Here is a 25,511-nt window from a genome sequence, read left to right as displayed (position 1 = left end):
TTGTTCAATATGTTGTTGCATTTTAGTTTGCATATTCATATGTTTCTTGTTCTTCACACTTAAACTAGTCAATTTAGAACCCCTTAAAAATTTAATTTGAGTGATAGATAGATCATTTGTTGAAGTTATAAAAAAGTTTAGAGTTTAGAGTGTTTATTCGGAATGTACCTTCACCACTCAAATATCAAAATGAATGGTTTCAAAATTAAAAGTACTCACTCCGTATCAAAATATAAACAAAATTCATTTTTTAGGTTTATTTATTTAATGATGTATGTGGTTGATACTGTTATTTTCAATACTGTTATTTTCAATACTTTCAATACTGTTATTTTCAACGAATTAAGTAGGCTTGGCATAGACAATAACTGCTTCATTTTTTCAACGAATTAAGTAGCCTCCGATTCTTAATACTCAAAATGAATGGTTTCAAAATTACTAACAAACAAACAGTTCTGAATTTGAAGATAAGAATGAATTAATATAGAGCACTATTCCACCTTCCCAACTACCAAGTATTGATCTCCCAACCTCCACTACATATAGAGCACATTCTCTTTTATTGTTCACTACCAAATATCCCTTTTGTAATACCGATTTGTGTAGTTTATTTATACTCTTGAGTACAATGGATTCAAAAAAAAGCAATCCTCATTCTAGGCCTATTTGCTATGGTTCTTATTTCCTCTAGGGTTTCAGCGAGGGTCTTAACTGAGACTTCCTCTAATACCAAAACGGGTGAACTATATAATATTTTTCATTTTTCTTTATTCATGAGAATTTATTTATAAGTATTTTGTATTTTTTCCTCTTTTGAATTTTATAAGTATGCTTGTAAGTAATGTTGGATGATTATTTTGGAGAGCCTGATTATGTGGTGGGATGTCCTTTATGCTAGGTACGGGTCTATGATGGCTTTGTCTCTTTTGGGCATTGTTCTTGGTTAGGGGAGTCTGACCTATGGCTCATTCATTCTCTCTCATCTCATCTAACTAATTTATTTTAATCATCATCCAATATTTTTTTTTCATCTAAAGGCACAAAAAATTTAATCTACACAATTTTTTTTCCATGAAACTTATTCCAATAAAAACACAAAAAATTATATCTCAAACTACTATGTTTTTGTTTTCTTAATAAGTGTGAATTTGTGTTTTTTGTTTATAAATTAGGACGGAGGGAGTAGGAACTAAACTAGAAATTCTGTGATATTGTAGAGATTAAAAACATATTTAACCCTTTTTAAATTTAATCTATATTTAATTTTAAATTACTATAAAATATTTGTTTTACCATTTTTTATTTTTAAGTTGTTTTTTAATTCTCTCTTACTACAATTTTTGTTTTAATATATCTAATTTTTATTAAATTTATTATTTTTATATTTTTCACACTAATTATGAAAACATAAAAAAAATGCAAACGCTTGAGGAGGTTTAAAAGCGGGATGGTTGAACTTGAACCTATTTCAGGGAGGTTTTTTGAGGAGGCTTTTGGACGCTGCAAAAACCTATTTTTCATCTAGTGCTCTTTTTGTCCCACAAATTAAAGCATATTTTTTTGATGATTTCACGAAAATTAAAAAAAATACATGAGAAATGAAAAAAAAAGTAGAATATCGGTTTTAATAAATATCATTATTAGCTATTAATATTTTTTTGTAAGCAAATTTTTAAAGCATAATACCGCAAGATATGCATAGTGTCAAAAACGAAATTGTTCTCATACACCGGTATAATTACTTACATGCTAAATGGAATGCTACTAGCACGAAAGCTAATTTACTTAAAAACACCAAAAGAATAGAAATAATTAGCCTTTAGAGAATGGCTATAATATTAGTGTATCTGTATATAGTATATTCAAAGTGGCGAATAATAAAATGAGATTGATGGAGATAATATGATTAAGGAAAATGTTTTTTGTTTTTGTTCAAGTAGAGTTTATTGGTTAGAGTTCACTTATTAATTATTATAGAAAACATATAATAAGTGAATGTTCAAGTATAGAGTGTACCTCCGTAATACTCTTTTGCTAAAAAAAATAAAATTACTTATAGAAAACATATTATGAATGTGTCTGGATAAAGTTGAATGCATGTATCTCCATGGGATGAGATAGCTAGTATGAACCAATAGTATGCTTTCAAAATGTCACTTTCAGCCAATAGAAAGTAGCCATACCTCATCACCATTTTCAATTTTTCATAGCCTTTGGTCTTTACAACTCTCTCTATTATGAAATAAGTGATTCTCTATTATTCACAATTCACATAATATATTTGATAATCTTTTTCTACTACCATATAAAGAGAAATATCAGTATATAAGATATTTTTAGATTTGTTTCAACAAATATTTTTAAAAATCAAATTTTATATATTTTTTTGTTTATACATATATAAATTGCTTAAAACAATCAACTAGATCACTTATTTTGAAAGAAAGGAAGTAGTCAAAACAAATGATATTAAAATCATCAAACAATTATTTTAGTTAAAAATTTATAAATATATACATCATCCGATTATTATTATACATAAAATTTTATTTTTTAGATTAATTGCATAAAAGATGTATCTGGTCGATATTATAGACCATGTACATTATGAAACTAAAAAGCAATGAATTATTACACACTAGCTACCTTCTCAACTAGCAAGTGAATGTCCCTACATCATCTCACTCCTTCCCTCCATTATATATAGAGCACACTTCTTGCTACTTTTCTCATCGTTCACTACCAAATATCAAATTTGAACAGATATTGAACAATGGTTTCAAAAAAGGCAATCCTTATGCTAGGCCTCTTGGCTATGGTTCTTATTTCCTCAGTGATATCCGAAACTTCCACGGATCCTAATTGGGGTGAGCGTTTTAGACATATGTTTTTAATTCATTTCTACTTTTTTAAAGGATAATTCTTTTATACTTAATTATGTATTTTATACATTTTAATTAATTCATTTCTATGTAAACGTTAATCTTCATGCACTTCAATGTTATATAAAAAACGATTTCAAATTTGCTTCATATATAACTTACAGAGATGATCCATATGATATAATTATATATTCAATTGTGAGTCTTATAAAATTTGCTATAATTCTTTATTAAATTTTTTTTTGCTATAATTCTATATTCAATAAGAAGTTTTTAAGCAGTGTAAATTATTCAAATATTATATCACATCGGTGCAATTTGATCCAAGTTAGCAAATATCCACTAGTGTAAACTAAATTAATGTAAGTGATAGTATATTAAATATCCTTCAAGCTATTTGTTATAAAATAAAGGTGGGTCTAAGTTAGCAAATTGATGCAAGTTAACAAATATATGTTTTAATGAAAAGTACTAAAGTGACCCTTAATTTATTTGTAATAAAATAAAAGTGGGTCTAAGTTAGCAATTGGTGTCGGGTAACAAATATGTTTTAAATAAAAATATTAAAGTAACCCTCAAACTATTAGTTTTTAATAATAAAAATGAAGGATATTTTTGTCCAAATAAAAATGTGCATATTTGCTAACTTGGACCATATTTTTTTTATATCTAATTTAGCAAACCTTTTTAATTATCTAATGATATAATGATTAATATATATTGTTTTTTCAGATAGTGTTGAACAGACTGACTTAAATTATGGCAAAGATGGAGGCTATGTTGGTGGTTCTAACAACGGTGGTGATTCTAACAACGGTGATGATTCTAACAACGGTGATGGTGATGTTCATGAAAAAGGTGGACATGTTTACAACCATGGCGGAGAGGGTTACAATGGTGGTGGAGGTGGTCACAACCACGGTAGACGTGGTCACGGTGGTCATGGTGCCGTGGAAACTGAGGACGAAACTCGAAACTAATCGTAATGATATCATCATGCACCATACACTCTTTCTTAGTAATATATTTCATGAATAAAAATAATGTTGCGTTGATATTAAAAAAAGGCATACATAGAGGGCAGCAGTTTCCGGTGTTGTGTATTATCTATCTTGCCACTATATAGTATAAATTTGCATAAGACTATGTATTTGTAACGATGATAAGCTTTTCCAAAAAAAAAAAGAATGTTTTATCATGTGTATTCCATTATTACCTCACCTTTTATATTTATGGATGATAATTATATATAAAAAAACACCGATAATATGCAATTAACTGACGAACGAAGAAGTGCAACTCTTACGCAACAAAATCAAAGAAAGACTTATACCCTACTCAATGATTATTGAATCTATATGGTTTATGCACCCAATCATGTGAACACTAATTGTTAGAACTTAGAAGACCATTACTCCTCCCCACTATCGAACAATAATACCATTAACTCAGAATGTGTCCCCATAAAGTCTTGTATTTTTTCTCTATACAACCAAAATTTTGAACCTTTTCACGTCCTAAGGAACATACTAAAATACAAGACTCACGTGCTACTAAACATAGTATTGTGTAAGATTGCTATCGTTCATAGTTCGGGACGGAGCCATAAATTTAATTTAATTAGGAGGACTGAATTTAAGAGTATAATTTAGTAACGAAAAATAAAAATTTTATATGCATAATATATTCAAGATATTTAAGGAATCATATGATTTATCCAAAAATAATAAGAAATTTCAAAGATATAAGGAAGATGAGAGACTCGTTTTAGTATGACAAGACTAAAGAAAATTTTTGAATAGAAAAGAAAGAAAAAATGAAACAATAAAATGCAAAGGTAAGAGGATAAGTTCTAAATAAAATCACGAGAATTGAATTGGGGAGCTTCTACGGTACACCTCACATATTAAGGTGTACCGATACTCTGCTTTATAAATTTATAAATTAATGATCATTTTATGAAATAAGTTATTATTTGTCATTATTCATATTTTAGAAAACACCATCTCATGAGAAAAAAACATCATTTCATTGTTTATATGAATTATATTAAATTTTTAACATTTTCTCATAAAAAATAATCAATATTCTTCATTATGAGCAATAAAAATTCAAAAAAAGTAAATTTTATTTCATCGATGCTTTTGGTAAATAAGATTTAATTATTACAATTGTCAATGATAGAAAATAATTATTTTTTCTTAAAAAAAAACAATCAATTTAATTATTAATTTAATGTTTGGTGTACCGATACACTCAAAATGTTGGGTGTACCATAAAATTTGCCATTGAATTGTTGGTATGTGAGTGTGTAAATAACACTGCATGTAATAATTATAAAAAAAACTCACGAAATTGCAACAAGGAATCATAAATTGATTTTCGTTAAGGATTAATGTTCTTTTGTAAATTGCAAACAAAACTTTACTTTATTTTTTTCATTGTTATTTAGATTCATTGAATAAATGATGTATGTGATATATGATATAGACCACATATATCATTTATTCAATAAATCTAAAAAGTTAAAATTTACTTATAAATGAGACCGAAGCGAGTAATAGTTAGTTTAATTAAGATTAGAAACATGAATGTTCAATGCTAAGTAAATTGAGTAAAAAAAAAAGCTCATTATGGATTATCATATAAAATTCACACAAAATAAATATAGTGACAAAAAAAAAACATAATAACATATTAATATTAATATGTTCTTTAAAAAAAAAAAATATTAATATGAAAACAATTATAAAAATCTAGGGGGGACCGTGTGGCCTCTATTGGTCCCCCTAGCTCCGTCCTTGTTCATAATATATATTAAATTATAATTGATAATAAAATAAATGTAGATCATAATAAAATTGTGTAGATTAAACACTCAACACCAATTGATTGTTGGATATGGAGCAATTTTTTTTTTTTTAAACAACAAATATTATTCTCAACAAGTTTGTGCAACAGTACACACAAACCCGCGGATGAAGCCAAAAATAAAACAACATACAAAACACCAAATTATTTTTTTAACATATAAATATAATATTTTTTTCACTTAAAGTAAGTATAATATTTTAAAAAATCTATAGGCAGAATGAGGATGTTAGACAAAATTAAGAAATGGTTGTAACTTAAGGAAGAATGAGGATGCTCCCTTATCTTTTTCAAAAAACACGATCTCACTTCTCTCTTGGTTCAACCTCCGCCGACCGTACCTCTCCCCTCGTCCAACTATGTTCCTTTTAGATGTAGTGGCCACCACGTTTGCGCGTTTAGAGGCACTGGCCCTTTGCACCACCCTCATTCCAAAACATCGACGACCTTGAGTCGCGGTAGTTTTTGAATGTAACCCCTATAGGGGTCGGTTTTCAAGCGGTGTTTTTCTCCGTCACAACATGCTCTAATGGCTTGCTGAGTTGTTTCACACATAGATTCATCTGGAACTGGGTTCCACAAAACATTATGGGGTGTTTGATTCTCTCACTTTGAATTGGCATGTCGTGGTGTGGATTGGTATTTCAAATCAATTGAGATTTGCAGTTTCAATGCATTTGGGTCACCACCTCGGCACCAAGTTCTTGTCTTGTTGTGATGGTTTTTGTGTGTTCACGGTTTCTCTACAAGGGAGAATTCAAGTTGCCCGAAGAGAAATGGTTGTGTCAACAAATAAGATATAATATAATTATTCAATCCACTCCCTTATCACAATCACCAAACGGGTCCAATAAGCTTGTGAGAAAATAAAATAAAATTGTGAGACTATTATCAAATAACTCCACTTTTATAGTAAATTTTTTTCACTCTAAGCCTTTGTTTAGGTTTTACTCAAGAGAGTCTATATATTTGAGGTGCTTTCATTGATACATTTGTTTTAACTGGTTTTTTTCTTCTAAAATCAACCGTCCTAATAGACATTTCAAGCTGTCCTTACAGTTTCTAAAATCGACCGTCCTAATAGATATTTCAAGCTATCTTTACAGTTTAGAGCAGTTGAGTCTATAACATAATTAACGATGAAGTAGGAAACAAATTACCCTGATTTTTTTATATGAATAAACATGCCAAATGCCCAAACAGTAAAACTAACTAAAACCGCGCAGGAAAGCCGATCACCGCAATGTCATCTCAAGGAGGCAAAGGAAAACATGAATTACATCAAAACAATGAAAGGGTAAAGAGAGAATAAAACCATGCTTAACCAAAACATATGTTGCTTGATCAACTTCTCTGAAGATATATATGATTCCAACGAATCTAACGATCGCTGATAGATATTTTTCACAATCCTCGTAAAAAGATACTTTTCTGAAATTGCAATCTTATTTAGTTGGCAATAACCTTGCTAATGCTCATATCTACAATTAGGCATGACAATGTGGTGAGGTGGAAAGGGATTTTGTCTTTCGCGTTCCTTAATGCGATGTGTTTGGCAATCTTCATATACTCATCCTGGATTCCAACGAGGGTGAAAAATAGAACCCCAACCCCATATCTGATGGGGTTCATGAACATCCATCTTGCCCCCATCTCCACATGAATTTGAACCAAATTTTTGTACTTTTTTATATTAAAAATAAGTAAAAAGCTCAAAACTACGTTGTTTCAGCAATCTGGTTTTTTATAAAAAAAAGTAAAGGAAATGACTTGTTTAAGGCTCACTTTAAAAATAAAAGTAAATAAATCAATGTAATTTAAAAGTTTGTCTATGGATTTATAACTTAAGAGAGGTAATGATATGGTATTGTTGATACAAGCGAGGCGGGTTCAGGTGGGTATTAGTGTCCTCATTTCCCATTCGACCATTGTCTCGTCTTTTGAAATAAAAAAAAACTTTAACTAAGTCAATTTAAAAGTCATACTTAATTGATCTTTTTTGGTTACAACCACATAGTCATACTTACTTGATCACTAACACAAATATTTTACATTTAAGCGCGCACACATTAACAATCACATAATTCATTTATTTCAATAATAACAGAATTTATTCATTCTCTTTTACCTTTTATTACTTATGAATATGTGTCTGAATACAAAATATTCAAGTTGTCCGATCATATTCGAAACGGATTTGGGTGGGTACCCATAAATACAAATTATAATCACCATATCTAGCCACACATCATAATATTATAAATGGAACACCAAGCTGCAAATTTGCCCTAATTTGTTCCTTTGAAACTCACTCATTTACAACTGATTTTCTCTAGCGGCAAAACATACAAATATGAAATTTAATGCGGAATTTACTTTCTTACCCTTTGAAATCACAAATCTGATAATTATGACAGCCACATAATTAGCCAATAGGAGATGATGGTCGGTTTCAGAACATCCCTCACACGTTTTCTCCTCAAAATGTTTTCTCACCTGAAACTTCTTCTTCTCTTCCTTTCTTTTCTTCCTTTTCTTGCGAGCTTCTTTTCTTCTTCCTCTTCTCCTCAACACATTATCTTCCTCTTCTTTTCTTTTTCCTCTTCACAACCCCAAAATCTTTGTGGGTTTTGATTTCCTATTTCAGCTCACAAAATCAATGTTACAATTCGTTTTTCATTTTCGAATAAATTCTTACACGGTTTTATGATTTCAATATCTTCTAATTTTGGTTCTGATTCTGTGAAAAAATGTTGAATCCAATGGTTTTCTTGCTGAATCCTATTGTAAGGTTGCTAATCGTTCATGACAATGGTGTTTTGTAGTAGAGAGGGTTTTCTGTTTCTAGAAGCTTCTATCAGAGTTTTTGTTGACAGTGTTGAAATTAGAAAGGGGATCATAGTGGAGTTAATGAAGGGAGATAGGGTCTTGCTTGCTTGGCCATCCAACAGAGTCTCAGCCTCATTAACACATGGTAATTTTTAGTTTTAAGTTTTTTTTTTCTTTTCAATTTAGTCTTTTATTTTGATTTGTCTTGAAATTTTCATTTTGATCTGTGTTTAGGTTATAAATTTGGCCGCAATTTGTACACAGTTGATTACAATACACACCCTCTTGATAAAATTTATAGTAATTTCATTGATGCACTTCCTGTAGTAAGTTATTTCGATTAAAGTTTGAATTTTTATGTGATTTGTTTTATTGGTACTAATTATTTTTAGTTTTGGAGTTTGAAATCATGCCTCGCAAAACCTCCAGTCTCATGTTCTTTCTCCTTTATCAGTACATCTATATGATATGATTTTCTATATTTTCCTTTATGAAAATATGTTTGCTATTTTGATGTGTTAGTTTCTTTTGTTCCAGCAAAAGATTCTTCAATATACAAAAATGTTAATGGTCTCTAATGAAATTGCAAGAGGTTAAGACTGAACAATGGCAGGATTCGGTGATTACGGAGGTGGTGACGGTGCCGGAAGTGGAACGAAGGTTTTGAATGGTGGCTTTGACAAGGTCGGTGGTGGAGTGGTGTGATTTGCCGTAAATTCGAACCGTTGTATGAAGATCATGGTGTGATTAAACATGAACTCATCCACTGTTGATGACCCATTTCTATTCGTGCAATTATTATAAATAGGATACTACATCTTTTGGTGGATTAGAGGAGGGGTCACCGTGGTGCACATCGGCCATGACAGGAAGCTTTGACATTGATTATGAATGGTAGTGCCTTCCTCTTATTTGGAGTTATCTTTTTGACTGGTTGGGTAAGTATTAATTTTCCTGTTTCTTTTTGGCTGTATTGATACATTGAGTTGGATTTAGACAGGATGGTTGACAATGGTTGTTTATGGTTCTTAGTACCATGTATTTTTTTGATGAATGATCAAAGTCTCAAGCAATTTTGCGTTGAAAAACCATGTTAACTGAAGAAGCTTGGTTCTGGAGCTTCTGTAGATAGCGAGGAAATCATCCACAAACACACGTTTGGTGACGGAAATACGCTACCAAACAGGTACGTCCTCTAAGAAATACGCTTTCAGCCTTAAAATTTTGATTAAAATACCTTTGTATGTTGTGTTAGTTTTAACTTGTAAAGAATGTAACTGTAGACTTAAGTTTCATTCATGCAATCTTTGTGTGGTTGGCTTCTACAGGTTGCAAATGTGAAGCTATACATATGAGAGTTGTTGTCATATGCGTGTATTCTTATCTCTTAAGATTTGATGATTTGGGAATTTACATGTTTAATAAGATAAAATCATTACCAAAAAAATTCAGGTAAGTATGACAAGGTACTGCATGTGTGACCTATAACTAAGTATGAGTGAGAGAGTTATAACACAAAACAATCCACACCCGATTGGAAATTATAACGTAAAACTAATTTCTTATCTGTTTGAGGTCTTTTACGAGATCAACAATCCGCATCCAATTGAAAGTTATCTCCTAAAACTAATTTCTTATGAGTTTAAGGTCTTCTATGAGATCAGTCTTTCTCACATTTTAGCTTCTAATTTCCAACTGGGCTGGGATTGTTTTGTATCAGATGCCCCAAATGGATTTCATAGAAAGCTGGCCATTAATTGCTTTGAAAAAATAATTCGGTAATTGCTATTTTGCCGCTCATGTTGAAATTAAGGGTCACCAAACAGTCTGTAAATGATTTGAAAAGTTGTATTTTTTAGCTGCTGTCTTTTCTTCAACTTTAACTACACAATATATGTTCTGTAAAGTAGTAGTGTTAACAGTTTTGTGTTATACCTTTGAGCTTTTCAACTATGTTGTTGTCATGTTTTATTAAGCATAAATGTTTCACCATGTAATAGGGTTCAGCTGAAGTTGTCTACAATAGAAGAAGTGATGCATTTGCTGCTCTTAAACGATATAACAATGTGCTTTTGGATGGAAAGCCCATGAAGATTGAGATTGTTGGAACAAATTCAGAATTGCCTGTAACTGCACGGGTGAATGTCTCTGCAATGAATAGGCAGAGGAAGAGGACTTTTGTAATGACGTAAGTTGCTCAATCTATGCGATGAGGCTTTTGTGTGATATGATTCTGTCAATCCCTATACATCTTCTCTCCACTTGGAACTCCCTATGGTCATTTTAAGCATTAAGTTGAACAGTATTTGGTAAAAAAATTATATTGTTCAAGACCGGAGGGAGTGCATATTTATTTGTGAATGGTGATGAGGTTTTGTTGTTTGTCTACAGGTACTGCTCTGCATCTGCGTTTGGGGTAGCAGAGTTTGTGGTTACTATTGGATTGTTTGTTAGTGTTACAAGGTTGGATTGCTTGCAATCTGTCCAATTTTTTCAGCTTCTGGCTTAACTTTGGTTCTGGTTATGAAGACCGAAAAATGTCGTGTTTTTACTCTATCTTTGTTGCTTAATTTTCGGACCGAAAAATGTCCAATTCTTTATTTATATGCAGTATGGATTGGAAACTTAAGTTTGACATGTGTGATGCTACTGTTATTTTCAATTGTATATTGAACACAAGTTTAGTTGAAAATGCTAAGCATGTAGGGGGAGTTAATGCCATGTGAAACATGTGCTGCATAATCTAAATAAAGAATGTATGGAATATGAATGTCTTTTTGTAAGTGCATTGTTTTCCATTTCATTAGAATTATATAGCACCATAAAAAAAAATACATAGCTATACACATTAGATCAATAGAACAAATAATGATACAAATGATTCAACTACCTGAAGGTAATGTCATTAGTGGATGGTTAGACTAAATTTGGTTTAGTGTTGTTCACGCTTCATATCCATGTAAATGTCAATGCACTAATAATTATTATGAGATCCAATCACTGGACAATACACGATGCTGTTAATGTAAATTAAGGGTGGATAGGTGCAAGTAAAATTTGTTAAACAATGATTTGCATTCGGTCAAACTTATCATTGACCCGTGCAATAGCATGGGGCGGCGAACTAGTTTGTATCAACAGGAGTACCATTAAATGCCAATATTTCAAAGAAAAATTCAAAATAAATGGGCGACTTTCATTATCGTTCATCCTCGCTGTCAATTTCAATTTAAGGACTTCTGAGAGTTGTCTTATATACTTTACGTGTGTAGTGATTCATGCTAAGTATGAGATTGCGACTATGATAATGTTAGGTCAATAAATTCACAAAAAATAAATGAAATTTAAAAATATTAGAATATATTCCTTAATTTTTTCCATGGCTAAATTAGATTAAATAATTAATTAAAATGTAGTATAAAAATCAATCATATAGAGGAAAAATACATAAGTTGATGTCCAAAAAAAATATTTTTGCTAAAAATACCAAAATAATAAATTAAAAATGAATGAAAACTATAATCTCACTAAGATCGATGCGTTGTCTTTTAAGTTAAAATTTAAGATGAAGTAATAAGCTATATGTTAGTTTAGATATATTATATCATCTCAATAAATAAATAAAATGTTATTATTGATTTCTCATTGTGAGAGTTAACTTAAAATTAGGTTTCTGCAGAATCTAGGCACGATGGCTGGGCAACATAGCACGATTGGAGGTTTCAGTTTTGAGGCAAGTCACTGGTTTTTTCGTGGCACGATGGTGCGTTGGCAACGAATAACAGAAACGTATTTTTGGGTGCAGATTTGTTCAAATTTTAAGCGATACTTTTACTATAAATATAGACCTTATATCAGAGTAAACGTTGAGATAGAGGGGGCTGAAACAAGGGTTTAGAATGACAATCACGAAACTAGGGTTTGTATAGAGTTTGTCTCTTTGGAACAAACACTAGGGTTTGAGGGTTGATTCACCTTGGAAAATACTATTAGGATTGAATCTCTTGGTTACGGGAGGAGATTGGAACTTTGGGTAAAATTAGGCTGGAGACTTATTATTGTAATCCATTGATATCTCTTTTGTAACGTTACTCATCATATAGTGAAACAGATGTCTGCTCTCTCCCCCAGACTAGGTCAATTTAGATCGAACTAGGTCAACAAATTCTTTTGTGTTCTCTCTTCTTTTTCTCTCGCTGTTGTTTTCTACTTTTAGCTTGTGTTTATAATTGTTCTATACACTTTGATTTTGGTTGCCTGATTATCCCTTGCTCCACACATCAAGTTTGTTATTGGTGTGATTTTTCATCGAATTCGCAACAATCATGAATAAATGAAACAAAACTATAATATTTTGTTAAAATATTATTCTATTGAGAAATCATATATGTTAGTTAGTTGAATATTATATTGGTAAAAGATTTTCATATTAAGTTGACAGAAAAATGCATTATATATGAAGGAGTCGGAGTTCGAACTTGGATTCTTCATTTATTCACCTTAAAAGGGTGAAATTCTATCCAATAGATTACCTAGCTGAAAAAAAATGCATATATAAAACTAACATGTTACTATTTATTTATTTTGGAGAAATAACACGTAGTTTGAATAATAGTTAATATGAAGAGTGACATTCATAACCATTATTTATGATTATTATTATTTTATTTTTTTTGGTACATGATTATTTTCTAAATTAATGTACAATGTACCAACCGTAAAAGAAATACAATGTACCAAGATAGGCATACCATTTTTCTTTTAAAAAAAATCAATATCAAATGGATGTTTCAGTCTAATTAATTTCTGTATTTAAATGTCAATTTTATGTAGGTTCATTTTAAAAGTTCTTTATTGTTGGAGGATGAGGGCTTATGAGAATTTTAGAAAAATTATGTGGGTTAATTGGAACCCAGTTTAATTGGTCAAGGAGAATGGAGGGTTGGGCGTATGTAGGATTCAACAATTTAATTTCGCATTGTTAGAAAAGTGGTGTTAATTGGAGGATGCATGCGGATCAAGCGAGTTATTGGTACAAGATGTTATGGGTAAGGTATGGGTTTGATGATGGTCGTATTAGAGAGGGAGGGTGATTAGGATCAATTTGGTGGAATTATATGATGGGTGTCTGTGGAGGGAACGGGTTAACAATGAACGGTTGTGTGATAGGTTTTGACGTCTTTTTGATTTATCGACGAACCAATTGCCATCGGTTGCTAAGATGTATCCTGAGGGTGTAATTTTTTTAGCTTCATTAATAATTAGTATAATTGTATAAATAAAAGTATTAATTGAATCTACTTCATTTACACACCAAATTTTGGTGTTTTTGCCTTCATAATTTACCATTAATTAAAACTACTGCATTTACAGTTTATAATTCGCGTAGAAATTTATTTTGCTAAGTGAATCCAAGGAAAAAAGTTGAGGAATCAGCATAGCCAACAACTGTGTAGTACTTCAAACCGAACAAAGTTCAATTTTACATGAGGAAGGAGAAACATTGCATTTCGCCATTGAAGTTATTTCTTGGCTTAATAGCAGTTTTGCCGTCTAAGTTTTAGCCACATAAGTTTTAAGAAGTTGTGATTTTGATCCCTTAAGAAAAAAAAACTACAAAACCCCTAAGTTTCGCCCTGTGGGAGTTTTGGCCCCTAGGCCAATTTTGACTCAGTCAACGCACACGTGGATGTCATGTGTATTTTTATTTTTATTTTTAAATTATTTAAAAAATAATTGTTTTATTTTTGTAATTAAAAAATAATTATTTTTTATTTTATTTTTTTATTTTTTAAAAAATATTTTTTATTAGAAAAATAAAAAAGGTTTTTATTTTTTACTTATTTAAAATATATTTTTTAAAAAATAAATAAATACACACGTGTGCGTTGACCGAGTCAAAATTCCATGGGCCCAAAACTGCCACATGAGCAAAACTTATGGGACGGTTTATAGTTTTTTTTTTTTTTTAGGGGACCAAAATCGCAACTTCTTAAAACTTATAGGGTTAAAACTGCTATTCAGCCTTCTTTCTTTTATCTTGATTGCTTCTGTGCTATAAGAGTAGTAACTTGTATATGCTTGTAATAGATATAGTGGATAACAGTTGGCACTTGACAGCTATGAACAACTGTCAAGTGACTGCCACCTGCCTGTAGTATATCAGGTTAACCTGCTATATCAGGTAACCCTCAGTCTCCTATATAAGACTGATTGTAACAGTTTTCACAATTAATGAAAAATCAGAAATTCAGATTGAAAAGTTAGTTAGAAAATGAGTTTAGTTTCTCTAAGATTTTACATGGTATCAGATTAGCCTCTAGATCCATGGTGTCTCAACCACCGTCTCTGCCACCGGAGACACCTATTCCGACGGCGATTCCGATCAATTCTATACCGCTCGACTCGTTTCTTGAAGATAATGACTCGGATCGTTCCAAATTTGCCTTCGCACTCAAGATCTCTGAGAAATTGACGGAAAAGAATTTTCTGCTATGGCGTCAACAGGTTGCACCGTACATCAATGCTCACAACCTTGACGGTTTCATCGTTGCGCCGATTGTTCCTCCTTGTTTTCTCAATGCGCAAGATCGCGCTACTGGTACGCTCAATCCTGCTTTTCGCAAATGGCGTTTAACTGATCAGATGCTCTTATCGTGGCTTCAATACACTCTTTCCAGTGCAATTTTGGCTCGGTTCATTGGTTGCTCTCATGCGTATGAACTTTGGGATAAACTTGTGGCATATTTTCACAAACAGATGCGTGCGAAGGCGCGTCAACTTAGTGTTGAACTGCGTTCTACTTCTCTTGCAAATCTTACGGTACAGGATTATCTTCTTCGTATTCGTGATCTTGTTGATAATCTAGCCTCTATAGGAGATCCAGTTCCTGTTAATCAACATTTGGATGTGATTTTAGAAGGTTTACCGCAAGATTTTAGTCCTGTTATATCTGTAGTGGAAAGCAAATTTGATGTTATTGACGTTGACGAAGTTGAGTCTCTTCTTCTTGCTCATGAAACACGTCTTGATAAATTCAAGAAAAAGGTTCTTGAAGATGTGGCTTCTATCAACCTTACTTCATCTTCTGCATCTCAGGCTTCATCTCCCTCTGAATCCTCTCAGTCACAAGCCTCTGTTAATGTTACTACTGGTTCAGATCACTCCACCTTCAACCCTAATTTTACTCCCAATTTTGGTTCAAATCGTGGTAGAGGAGGTAGATCTGGCAGAGGTCGTGGTAGAGGAGGCAGACTTTCTAATGTCCAGTGCCAAGTCTGTTTTAGGTTTGGACATCCAGCTTCTACATGCTGGCACAGGTTTAACCAACAGTTTCAGCCACAAATTCCACCTAATTTCCAAGGTTTTCAGGGATTCAATAATGCTCCTATTGATCCTTATCATCTTGCATCTCCTAGTATGATGCCTTATGGTGCTCCTTATGGTGGATACAATCAGCACTCTCTGGGATATGGCTCTTTCAACAACTGGCCTCGTCCTTCTGCTCAACAAAGGCCTCCCTCTGTGCAGTTCTCTCAACCAAGTGCCATGATGATTAATGCTCCATCTACAAGTGGATCTTCCACTTGGTTTCCTGACTCTGCTGCCTCTTTTCATGTGACTGGTGATGCTATAAACATTCAGGAGCAGTCCTTTTTTGAAGGTCCTGACCAACTCTTCGTAGGAAATGGTCAAGGTGTGCCAATACATTCTTATGGTTCCAGTGTTTTTCCCTCACCCCTTAAACCACATAAAACCTTAAGCCTTAATAAATTACTTAATGTACCAGACATTACCAAAAACCTTCTCAGTGTCAGTCAGTTTGCTAAAGATAATACTGTATTTTTTGAATTTCATGCTGACTATTGTGTTGTTAAATCTCAGGACACTAAAGAAGTTCTCCTTCGTGGCAGTGTTGGTCCTGATGGTCTTTACACCTTTCCCAGTCTCTCCATGGACACTGCTAAGTGCTCATCCCCTTCTGTTTTCTTTACTTCTCCTGATTCCACTATTAATACCATATTTCCTTCTTGTAATAATCAGATGCCATCTAAATCTCACAATTTGTGGCATCAAAGACTAGGACACCCTAATAATCATACTCTTAAACTTGTTTTACAACATTGTAATATTTCCACAATCAATAAAGAAAAAGATATTTCCACTTTTTGCAATGCTTGTTGTATAGGTAAAGCTCACAGGTTACATTCACCCACTTCACACACTATATACACTCACCCTCTTCAACTTGTGTTTAGTGATTTATGGGGTCCTTCACCAACTGTTTCCTCTCTTGGTTACCACTATTATATAACCTTTGTTGATGCTTTTTCTAGATTCACCTGATTTATTTGCTTAAAAACAAGTCTGATGCTCTTACTGTTTTCATGCAATTTAAATCTATGGTTGAACTTCAGCTAGGTCATTCCATTAAATCTATTCAAACTGATTGGGGGGGGGGGTGAATTCAGATCTTTTACTCAATATCTTACTGGTTTAGGAATCACTCACAGACTCATTTGTCCTCACACTCACCATCAAAATGGTGTCATAGAAAGAAAACATAGACATATTGTGGATTTGGGTCTAACTCTTCTTAGCCATGCTTCCCTTCCTTTGACTTATTGGGATCATGCTTTTCTAGCTGTTGTTTACCTTACAAACAGACTACCTACTGCCTCTTTACAGTTTCAAATTCCTTTTCAAACTCTGTTTCACAAAATGCTTGACTATCATTTTTTAAAAGTGTTTGGCTGCTCTTGCTTTCCTTTGTTAAGGCCCTATAATTCACACAAGTTTGACTTTAGGTCTCATGAATGTCTTTTTTTGGGATATTCCACCACTCACAAAGGGTATAAGTGCATGTCTCCTAGTGGTCGTATCTTTATATCCAAGGATGTTCTCTTTAATGAGTCTAAATTTCCTTATCTTTCATTATTTCAAAATTACACCTATGATCCTCTTCACCCTATCCAAGATGTCTCTCTGTCCTCTTTACCCATACATCCTTCTGACCTTCCTTCTAACTTTCATAATCAATCCACCTCATCTTCTCCTACCTCTCAAATGGCCTCCCCCAGCCCTCCTAATTCTCTTGTCCCTACTACTACATCAGCAACTAACATTGAACCTCAATCATTTACAGCTTCCCAACACTCTACACATACTACTGCCCCTTTACCTGTTAATTCTCACCCTATGCAAACTCGTTCTAAGTCTGGTATTGTCCTCCCTCGTCTTAACCCCAACATTTTTCTCACCTACACTGAACCTAAGAATGTTAAGCAGGCCTTACTTGATCCTAAGTGACGTGCTGCAATGCAGGATGAATTTGACGCACTGCAGAAAAACAGCACATGGTCCCTGGTGCCTTTGCCTCCCAATAGGAAAGCCATTGGGTGTACATGGGTATTTAGAGTCAAAGAAAACTCTGATGGTACTCTAAATAAGTTCAAAGCTCGTCTGGTTGCTAAAGGATTTCATCAAGTGCAAGGCTTTGATTTCACTGAAACTTTCTCACCTGTGATCAAACCCATCACTATTAGACTCATACTTACTCTTGCCTTATCATACAAGTGGCCTATCCAGCAATTGGACGTTAACAATGCCTTTCTCAATGGTATTCTTGAAGAAGAAGTTTACATGCAGCAACCTCCAGGTTTTGAACATTCTGATTCTACATTAGTGTGCAAACTCCATAAGGCTCTTTATGGTCTTAAACAAGCACCCAGGCAGTGGTTTGAAAGGTTAACTACTGCTCTCATTCAGTTTGGCTTTCAGGCTAGTAAATGTGATCCCTCTTTGTTTACCTATGCCAAGCAGAAACAAGTTGTTTATCTACTTGTTTATGTAGATGACATAATTATGACTGGTAGTTCTTCTTCATTGGTTTCTGCTTTAGTTAAGCAACTTGATTCAGTGTTTAGCCTTAAGCAACTTGGTCTGTTGGAATATTTTCTTGGCATTGAAGTGAAGCATCTTCCCAACAATTCTCTTTTGCTCACTCAAAGTAAATACATTAATGATTTACTAGCCAAAACACATATGCTTGAGTGCAACTCCATCAATACTCCTATGGTGTCCAGTTGTAAATTGTCTAAAATTGGATCAGACACCTTCTCAGATCCCTCTCTTACAGATCTGTTGTTGGCTCTCTGCAATATGCAACTATTACCAGGCCTGAGATAGCTTACTCTGTGAATAAGGTATGCCAATTCATGTCCAACCCTCTTGAATCCCACTGGGTTGCTGTCAAGAGAATTCTCAGATACTTAAAAGGAATCTTCACCTTTGGACTTGAGTTGCATCCTGCTCCAATTCACAAACCTCTCTCACTTCATGTTTTTTGTGATGCTGACTAGGCTGCTGATCCAGATGACAGAAGATCCACTTTTGGTGCTGCAATTTTCTTTGGTCCCAATCTCATTTCATGGTGGTCCAAGAAGCAGCCTGTTGTGGCCAGATCAAGTACAGAAGCTGAATACAGGGCTTTGGCACAAGCTACAGCTGATGCTCTCTGGGTCCAGACATTGTTACAGGAGCTCACTGTTCCCTTTAACAATCTCACCGTTTACTGTGATAATCCCATTTTACACACCAGAACAAAGCATATGGAGATAGACCTCTTTTTTGTCAGGGAAAAGATCATTGCCAAGCAACTCTCCATAGTTCATATTCCTGGTACTGATCAGTGGGCAGATATTCTCACCAAACCTGTCTCCACTTCAAAGTTTCTTTTAATGAGATCCAAACTCAATGTGATTTCACACCCCACTGAGTTTGAGGGGGGAGTATAAGAGTAGTAACTTGTATATGCTTGTAATAGATATAGTGGATAACAGTTGGCACTTGACAGCTATGAACAACTGTCAAGTGACTGCCACCTGCCTGTAGTATATCAGGTTAACCTGCTATATCAGGTAACCCTCAGTCTCCTATATAAGAATGATTGTAACAGTTTTCACAATTAATGAAAAATCAGAAATTCAGATTGAAAAGTTAGTTAGAAAATGAGTTTAGTTTCTCTGAGATTTTACACGTGCGGACCATGATAATGACACACCAACACTAACCTTATAAACCAATGTCAATAACACATGTTATAATTTAATCACATATTACTTGATATTTTGAAATAGAAGGACGATAAATGAATATTGTCAATAAAATTTAGAGTAAGTTGATAATTTATCGTAGGAAACAAAAACATTTGCATTGTTACAAGTTATAATTTTGATTTGGTGAAAATCTCAGGCTAATATCATTGTTTATACCCTAATATTCTAAATCAATAGCTGAAAAGGACCTACAATCAAATTTAGAGCCAGGGGTTAAACACCTCGCAAGTCTCTGATTTTTTTCCTGACTTGATCTGACCTTCCATCAGTCAGTCAGTGTGTCGGAAGAGAGCAGACTGCACAGTAGAAAAAATTGAGGGATTTTGCCAGAGGTTATGACAGGGAACAAGCCACGCCATATACCAGGGGTTGAGCCCCTCGTTTTTGTCCCAGGGGTGTAACCCCTGGCAAAATGTTTGCGACGAGGGCTTTTGCCATTGCTTCCGCCATTGGGAAATTCCCTCACAAACGTCCTTTTTCCCAAGGATTCTGTCCTTTTGACAAGGGTTTTGCCCCTGACAAAAGGTAATGTTTCTTGTAGTGTTACAAGGATTTCCGAAAATGGGATCCAACCCTTTGTTCTTATTACAAACTGATATATATATAGACCTTGCAGTAAAAACTACCAATAACTTCCTATAATTAGAGTCATACCCCTACAGTTGGCATAATTACAAAACACTAGAAAATAACTTGCATGCACTCCAATTGTAACTCCTTATCTTTGGTCAAAAATCATGTGCATGCAATACATTAAAACATTTGGTCGAAAATGCAGTATATCGAAGTCTGTATGCTCTTGATCGAAATCCCTTTACACTTTATAACATGTCAAAATATTTTAATTTTTAGTATTAACAATAGTTGACATTGAATTATGCCCATGTTAGCAAGTAGACATAGCACAGACATTAACTGCTCTAGATCTGCTTCATTTCCTACCCCCCGATCTTTACTACTCAAAATGAATCGGAAAAAGACTATGTACCTCACCACATTAAGATAAGATTGAATTACAATAGATACTAGCTACCTTCCCAACTACTAAGTAATGGTTTTAGTATTGATCCCTATCTCTCCATCCATTATATATAGAGCTTACTTTCTTACAAGTTTTCTCATCATTGGCTACCAAATATCCCATTTGAATTGGTATTGAACAATGGATTCGAAAAAAGCAATCCTTATCCTAGGTCTATTGGCTATCATTCTTCTTATCTCCTCAGAGGTTTCGGCTAGGGACTTAACTGAGGCATCCTCTAATACCCAAAAAGGTGAGATTGTACATTTTCATGAGCATTTTATAAGTATTTTGTATTTCTTTTTTCCTCGATAATAATGCCTTCAGAAATGCCGGTGACATGACACATTTCAAAATTGAACACTCCACCGCTAGAAGCTCTATTTCATGGGGTTGTTTAATATGTGAGTTTCACATCCAAATTGATGCAAAAAATAAATAAATTGATATATATATATATATAGTTTGTTAGGGTATACCTACCGATTTTTATTAAGGTGTGTTTTAGCAAACCATATACGCATATCTGAATTTCTATCTTTTTTTTAGTCTAATATATGTCATTGATCTATTATTCATATTGATTTTAAATTTTTTCAATGATACTTATTAGTTTAATTTAGTTTTTTTTTTTGAAGGAAGTTTAATTTAATTTTTTTTATTATTCTATATGTTTCAAATATATTTAATCACTATTATTTCATAATATTAATTTTTAATATATTTTATATTATGTTATGAATCAAATCGAACTAGGTGTAAATTGATTTTGAATTGTATGAAATTTTGCCTCCAAACCGATCCACACTGCAATGCTAAAACTGTTAAACATGATTCTAAGCATAATCTGTGTCATTTAAAATTCACCATCAAAATGTGAGTTTGTTTAATATGAACCTCTAAAATAAGTTCACTTTTAACTCTTACAATTTTTTTGTAAAAATGAATTTTATAAATAATGGTGCGTACATAATGTGTTTGCAGAGGCTGATGATCAAACAAATGAATTAAATGATGCCAAATATGGAAGCTATGGTGGGGGCTATCCTGGTCGTGGTGGTGGTGGTAATTATGGTGGTGGTTATCCTAGAAACCGTGGTGGTTACCCTGGAAACCGTGGTGGTAACTATGGTGGTGGTTATCCTGGAAACCGTGGTGGTAATTATTGTCGCTATGGCTGTTGCGGTGACAGGTATTATGGGAGTTGCAGAAAGTGTTGCTCATATGCTGGTGAAGCTGTTGCCATGCAAACAGAGAACAACACTCGTAACTGATCATAATGATATCATCATGCATGGTGAACTTCTAAGTAATAAATTTCATGCATAAATAACGTTGTGTGTTTATCAAGAGTGGTTATATAGAAAGACAACAATCAGTGTTGTTGTCAATTTCCTTTTGTATTGCTTTGTGGATCTTGAGTAGATATTCCGTTTTTTATATGTTTGATTTTCCATCAAAAGGAAAGAAAATTATCTTGCTAATAGTATGGATATTTCATAATTAAGTGGTAATCAAGTATAAATATGCATCACACTATGTATTGTGATGATATTGATGAACTTAAAAAAAAAAGCGGTGAATGTATCATCATGCTAATATTTATTATATCAAACTATCGTTAAGACGGATACTCCATATCGGTCTATCTTCTTTCTTATTGCGCTAATGTGCATAAAAACGGTGAACTAGAACCAATAAGATCATTTAAGTGTGAGATTCATGGAGGGAGTGTGAGATTCATTGGATATGTGATTTGATGACCTAGAACCAATAAGGTCAGATTAAGGTACAACGTGGTAAAAATGGTGGGTTGACGACGATTTCATGGAGGGAGATATTTGTTTCTTTATTTTATGATAAGAGAGAAAATAAATTAGAAAATAAAGAAGATGGAAAAGAAAATTTAACATGAGAGAAAGGACAAGTAAAAAATAAGAAGTGGCGCTTTGATCTTAAGGGCGTGTTTGGATTGAGGGTTTAGGAGGGGAAGAGAGCGGTGTGTTTATATTTCGTTTTTAAATTACGGACTATATAATATATTTTCTAAAATAGATTAAGTGTGATTGAAGTATTATATGATCGTTTATCATGTTAATATGTTAACTTTTTATAAAACATTTCATAGTGTCTGTAATTTAAAAATGAAAAGTAAACCTTCACTCCTTTCCCCTCCATCCAAACACACCCAAAGGAATAGAGTGAGTTGCTGATAATTTTACCGTTGGAGATTTTGGATAATTCTTTTACTAAATATTAGACTCAATTAAAAAACATCACATCAATTTAAAATTTCAAATAAGCATGTATTTTGTCAACTCAACATAATACATTGCATTTTTCTATTGTCAGATTTTTCTAAAGACTAAAAGATAAGAAATTTGAAATAATGAATGTTGAATAAAAAATGAAGAAGAATGAAAGCGAGTGACATCCCAAAACTAAATTTTAAGAAAAAAATTAAACAAATGACATCCACAAACTAAATTAAGAACAACTTTTTTTTAAAGAAACTAAAAGAACAACTTATGATAATATTGTTACTATCGGAGATCCTACATCAAGTTTGATCATCTATTACACTAAGAAAAATCAAACAAAGTGATATTGACAATACAAATTCACCCTAAACTTTAAGGTCGTAGTTTTGACACTACAAATTCACCCTAAATTTAAGGCATTAGTTATATGTGTCTTATATCCTACGTGTTTCTCAACATATACTCTTGGATCTAATGTAGAACATTAACCCACACTTGACGCATTAAATTTTCTCCTTCAAGTATAAGACTCTCCGCATACGTGATCTACCACTAAGAACCACTTACCCTTCCCCCACTAAGTCGAACCGGGCTATGCTTCCATTGTTGAACTTCCTGGAGAAGTTAACAATGGTGTGAATCGATCAATTGGACAAGCAACATCTAAGTAAAAATGATACCACATCTTAACGAAATAATTTAAAACATTTATACGAGTTTTCTCACTTATTAGTTTCCCTATATGTAATCTTAATTTATTCAATATTAAAATGTAACTAACACTAAATACGTCACAACATTCTCTCTTTTAAATAGGACTAAAATCGCTCGTGCTTATCACGGATATAATACTAGTTTATAATATGTCACGTCATTTTTATTAAGTATGAAAATTAAGGTAGTGAACAAAACTTGGTCCCAAAAACATATAACCTAATTAAATATTCTCTTAGTCAAACTGCCACTTGCCATCGTTTTACAAACTTGCTTACCTCGTTTTACAGACGTGTCTCATTCAAAGCCTTCACTTACTCAATCGGTGATGATGAGGATACACTTTTCACATTCTATTTGCCTCACAATCTGCCAAACGAATTATCTAAACAAATTCCCTTTTTTCTTTTAATTGTCTTTTCCCTTCATTTTATCACTATAAATAGCATGTTCACAACAACAATATTCTTCACACAACAACACTTAACAACATAACCTAAGTAGCAAAGATGAATATCAGACCCGTTATATTCTTGTGTTTCCTTTGCACACTACTTCTTATCGCTTCAGCAGCAACTGAACCGTCCAAAGATGGAAAAGAAGGTACTTATTTTACATAAATATAATCCATGTGCTCTTGAGAGTGTATGTGTTTTTTCTCTGTTTTTTTTCCCTTTATAATGTTAGTCAATTAAGTTGAACATTTATCATATCCATCTTAATGATCTCTTATTTATTGGTTTAAAAATTACTTGAATTATATGATGATATTGACTTGAGACCTTATACCATGATCCTCTTAAGGTTTCAGATTTAATTCTCTTCGATGACTATTACGCTGGACTAATTTGACATCTTAAAAAAAAACTCTATATATAATTTAAAATTCATGCAAATAATAATCATAATCTATTATTGACGGTAATAATGCATGAAAAATATTTTCTTTATATCATGAATAATGGTGTAGCCTATCCGCTTAGGCAAATACTTGTATTAGGAACATTTAAAAAGTGTTCTCTGTATCTGCAGCCGGGGCGACAGTAGAACCCAAAGATGGATGGGGAGGAGGAGGACACGGTGGTAGTGGAGGCTGGGGAGGAGGTGGACATGGAGGAGGAGGACACGGTGGTGGAGGCTGGGGAGGAGGTGGACATGGAGGAGGAGGACACGGTGGTGGAGGCTGGGGAGGAGGTGGACATGGAGGAGGAGGACACGGTGGTGGAAAATGGGGAGGAGGAGGGAAGGGAGGACGTGGGGCAAGTCCATGAAAACCATGAAGCATGCATGTGTGTATGATCCCCATGCAGTAAATGATGATGTAATAAGAAATGTAAAATAAAGCATGGACTCTTATCATACTCCATGCCTAGTCTTTAGGGTTAAATCTTCCATGTAACCACTTATTATTAACAAGTACCACGGTTTCACTTTCATGCCATAACATATGTTTTTTTCCCTTTATGCCATAATACGTTGTTCAACTGATTGAGTTAAATTTCAATTATTAAATTACTAGAAAATTCTAAGAAGTATGTTCAAGCTACGAGATTAAGAAATTAAATAGAAAAGTTTTAACTACAATATTAATTTACGTTATTGACTCTTTTGGCACAAAAGAGCAATATCACAACAATTTCGAGTAGTTTCAGCTAGGAAATAATATTGTTCGAAAAGGATTTTTCAACATATAAATATTTTGAGTGTGTTTAAATGATTTATTTTCTGTCTTGTGACAAAAAATAATCCCCCAAACATAAGATGTGCAAATTTAAAGTGTGTACACATATCATATTGTTAATAAGTAGTGGGTGTA

At 33.1% G+C, this 25,511-nt stretch overlaps 2 protein-coding genes across 2 annotated transcripts; both read left to right on the top strand.

The window, feature by feature from the left end:
- The first annotated feature begins 2,603 nt into the window (after positions 1 to 2,603).
- Positions 2,604 to 4,086, top strand: LOC11421292 (cold and drought-regulated protein CORA). Its single transcript, XM_024784041.2, has 2 exons — positions 2,604 to 2,867; positions 3,615 to 4,086. Exons 1-2 carry the CDS (start codon positions 2,774 to 2,776, stop codon positions 3,860 to 3,862), a joined length of 342 nt encoding a protein of 113 aa, XP_024639809.1. The 5' UTR covers positions 2,604 to 2,773; the 3' UTR covers positions 3,863 to 4,086.
- Positions 4,087 to 20,807: 16,721 nt separating this feature from the next.
- Positions 20,808 to 25,139, top strand: LOC11425014 (glycine-rich cell wall structural protein). The gene is made up of 4 exons (XM_003616746.4): positions 20,808 to 20,973; positions 21,705 to 21,992; positions 24,197 to 24,298; positions 24,728 to 25,139. Exons 1-4 carry the CDS (start codon positions 20,862 to 20,864, stop codon positions 24,964 to 24,966), a joined length of 741 nt encoding a protein of 246 aa, XP_003616794.2. The 5' UTR covers positions 20,808 to 20,861; the 3' UTR covers positions 24,967 to 25,139.
- Positions 25,140 to 25,511: the final 372 nt, after the last annotated feature.

This window comes from Medicago truncatula, chromosome 5 (genome assembly GCF_003473485.1).
Source record: "Medicago truncatula cultivar Jemalong A17 chromosome 5, MtrunA17r5.0-ANR, whole genome shotgun sequence".
Lineage (NCBI taxonomy): Eukaryota > Viridiplantae > Streptophyta > Magnoliopsida > Fabales > Fabaceae > Medicago > Medicago truncatula.
The sequence above is the reverse complement of the archived record's forward strand: the minus strand, read 5'-3'. Positions and strand labels throughout refer to the sequence as shown.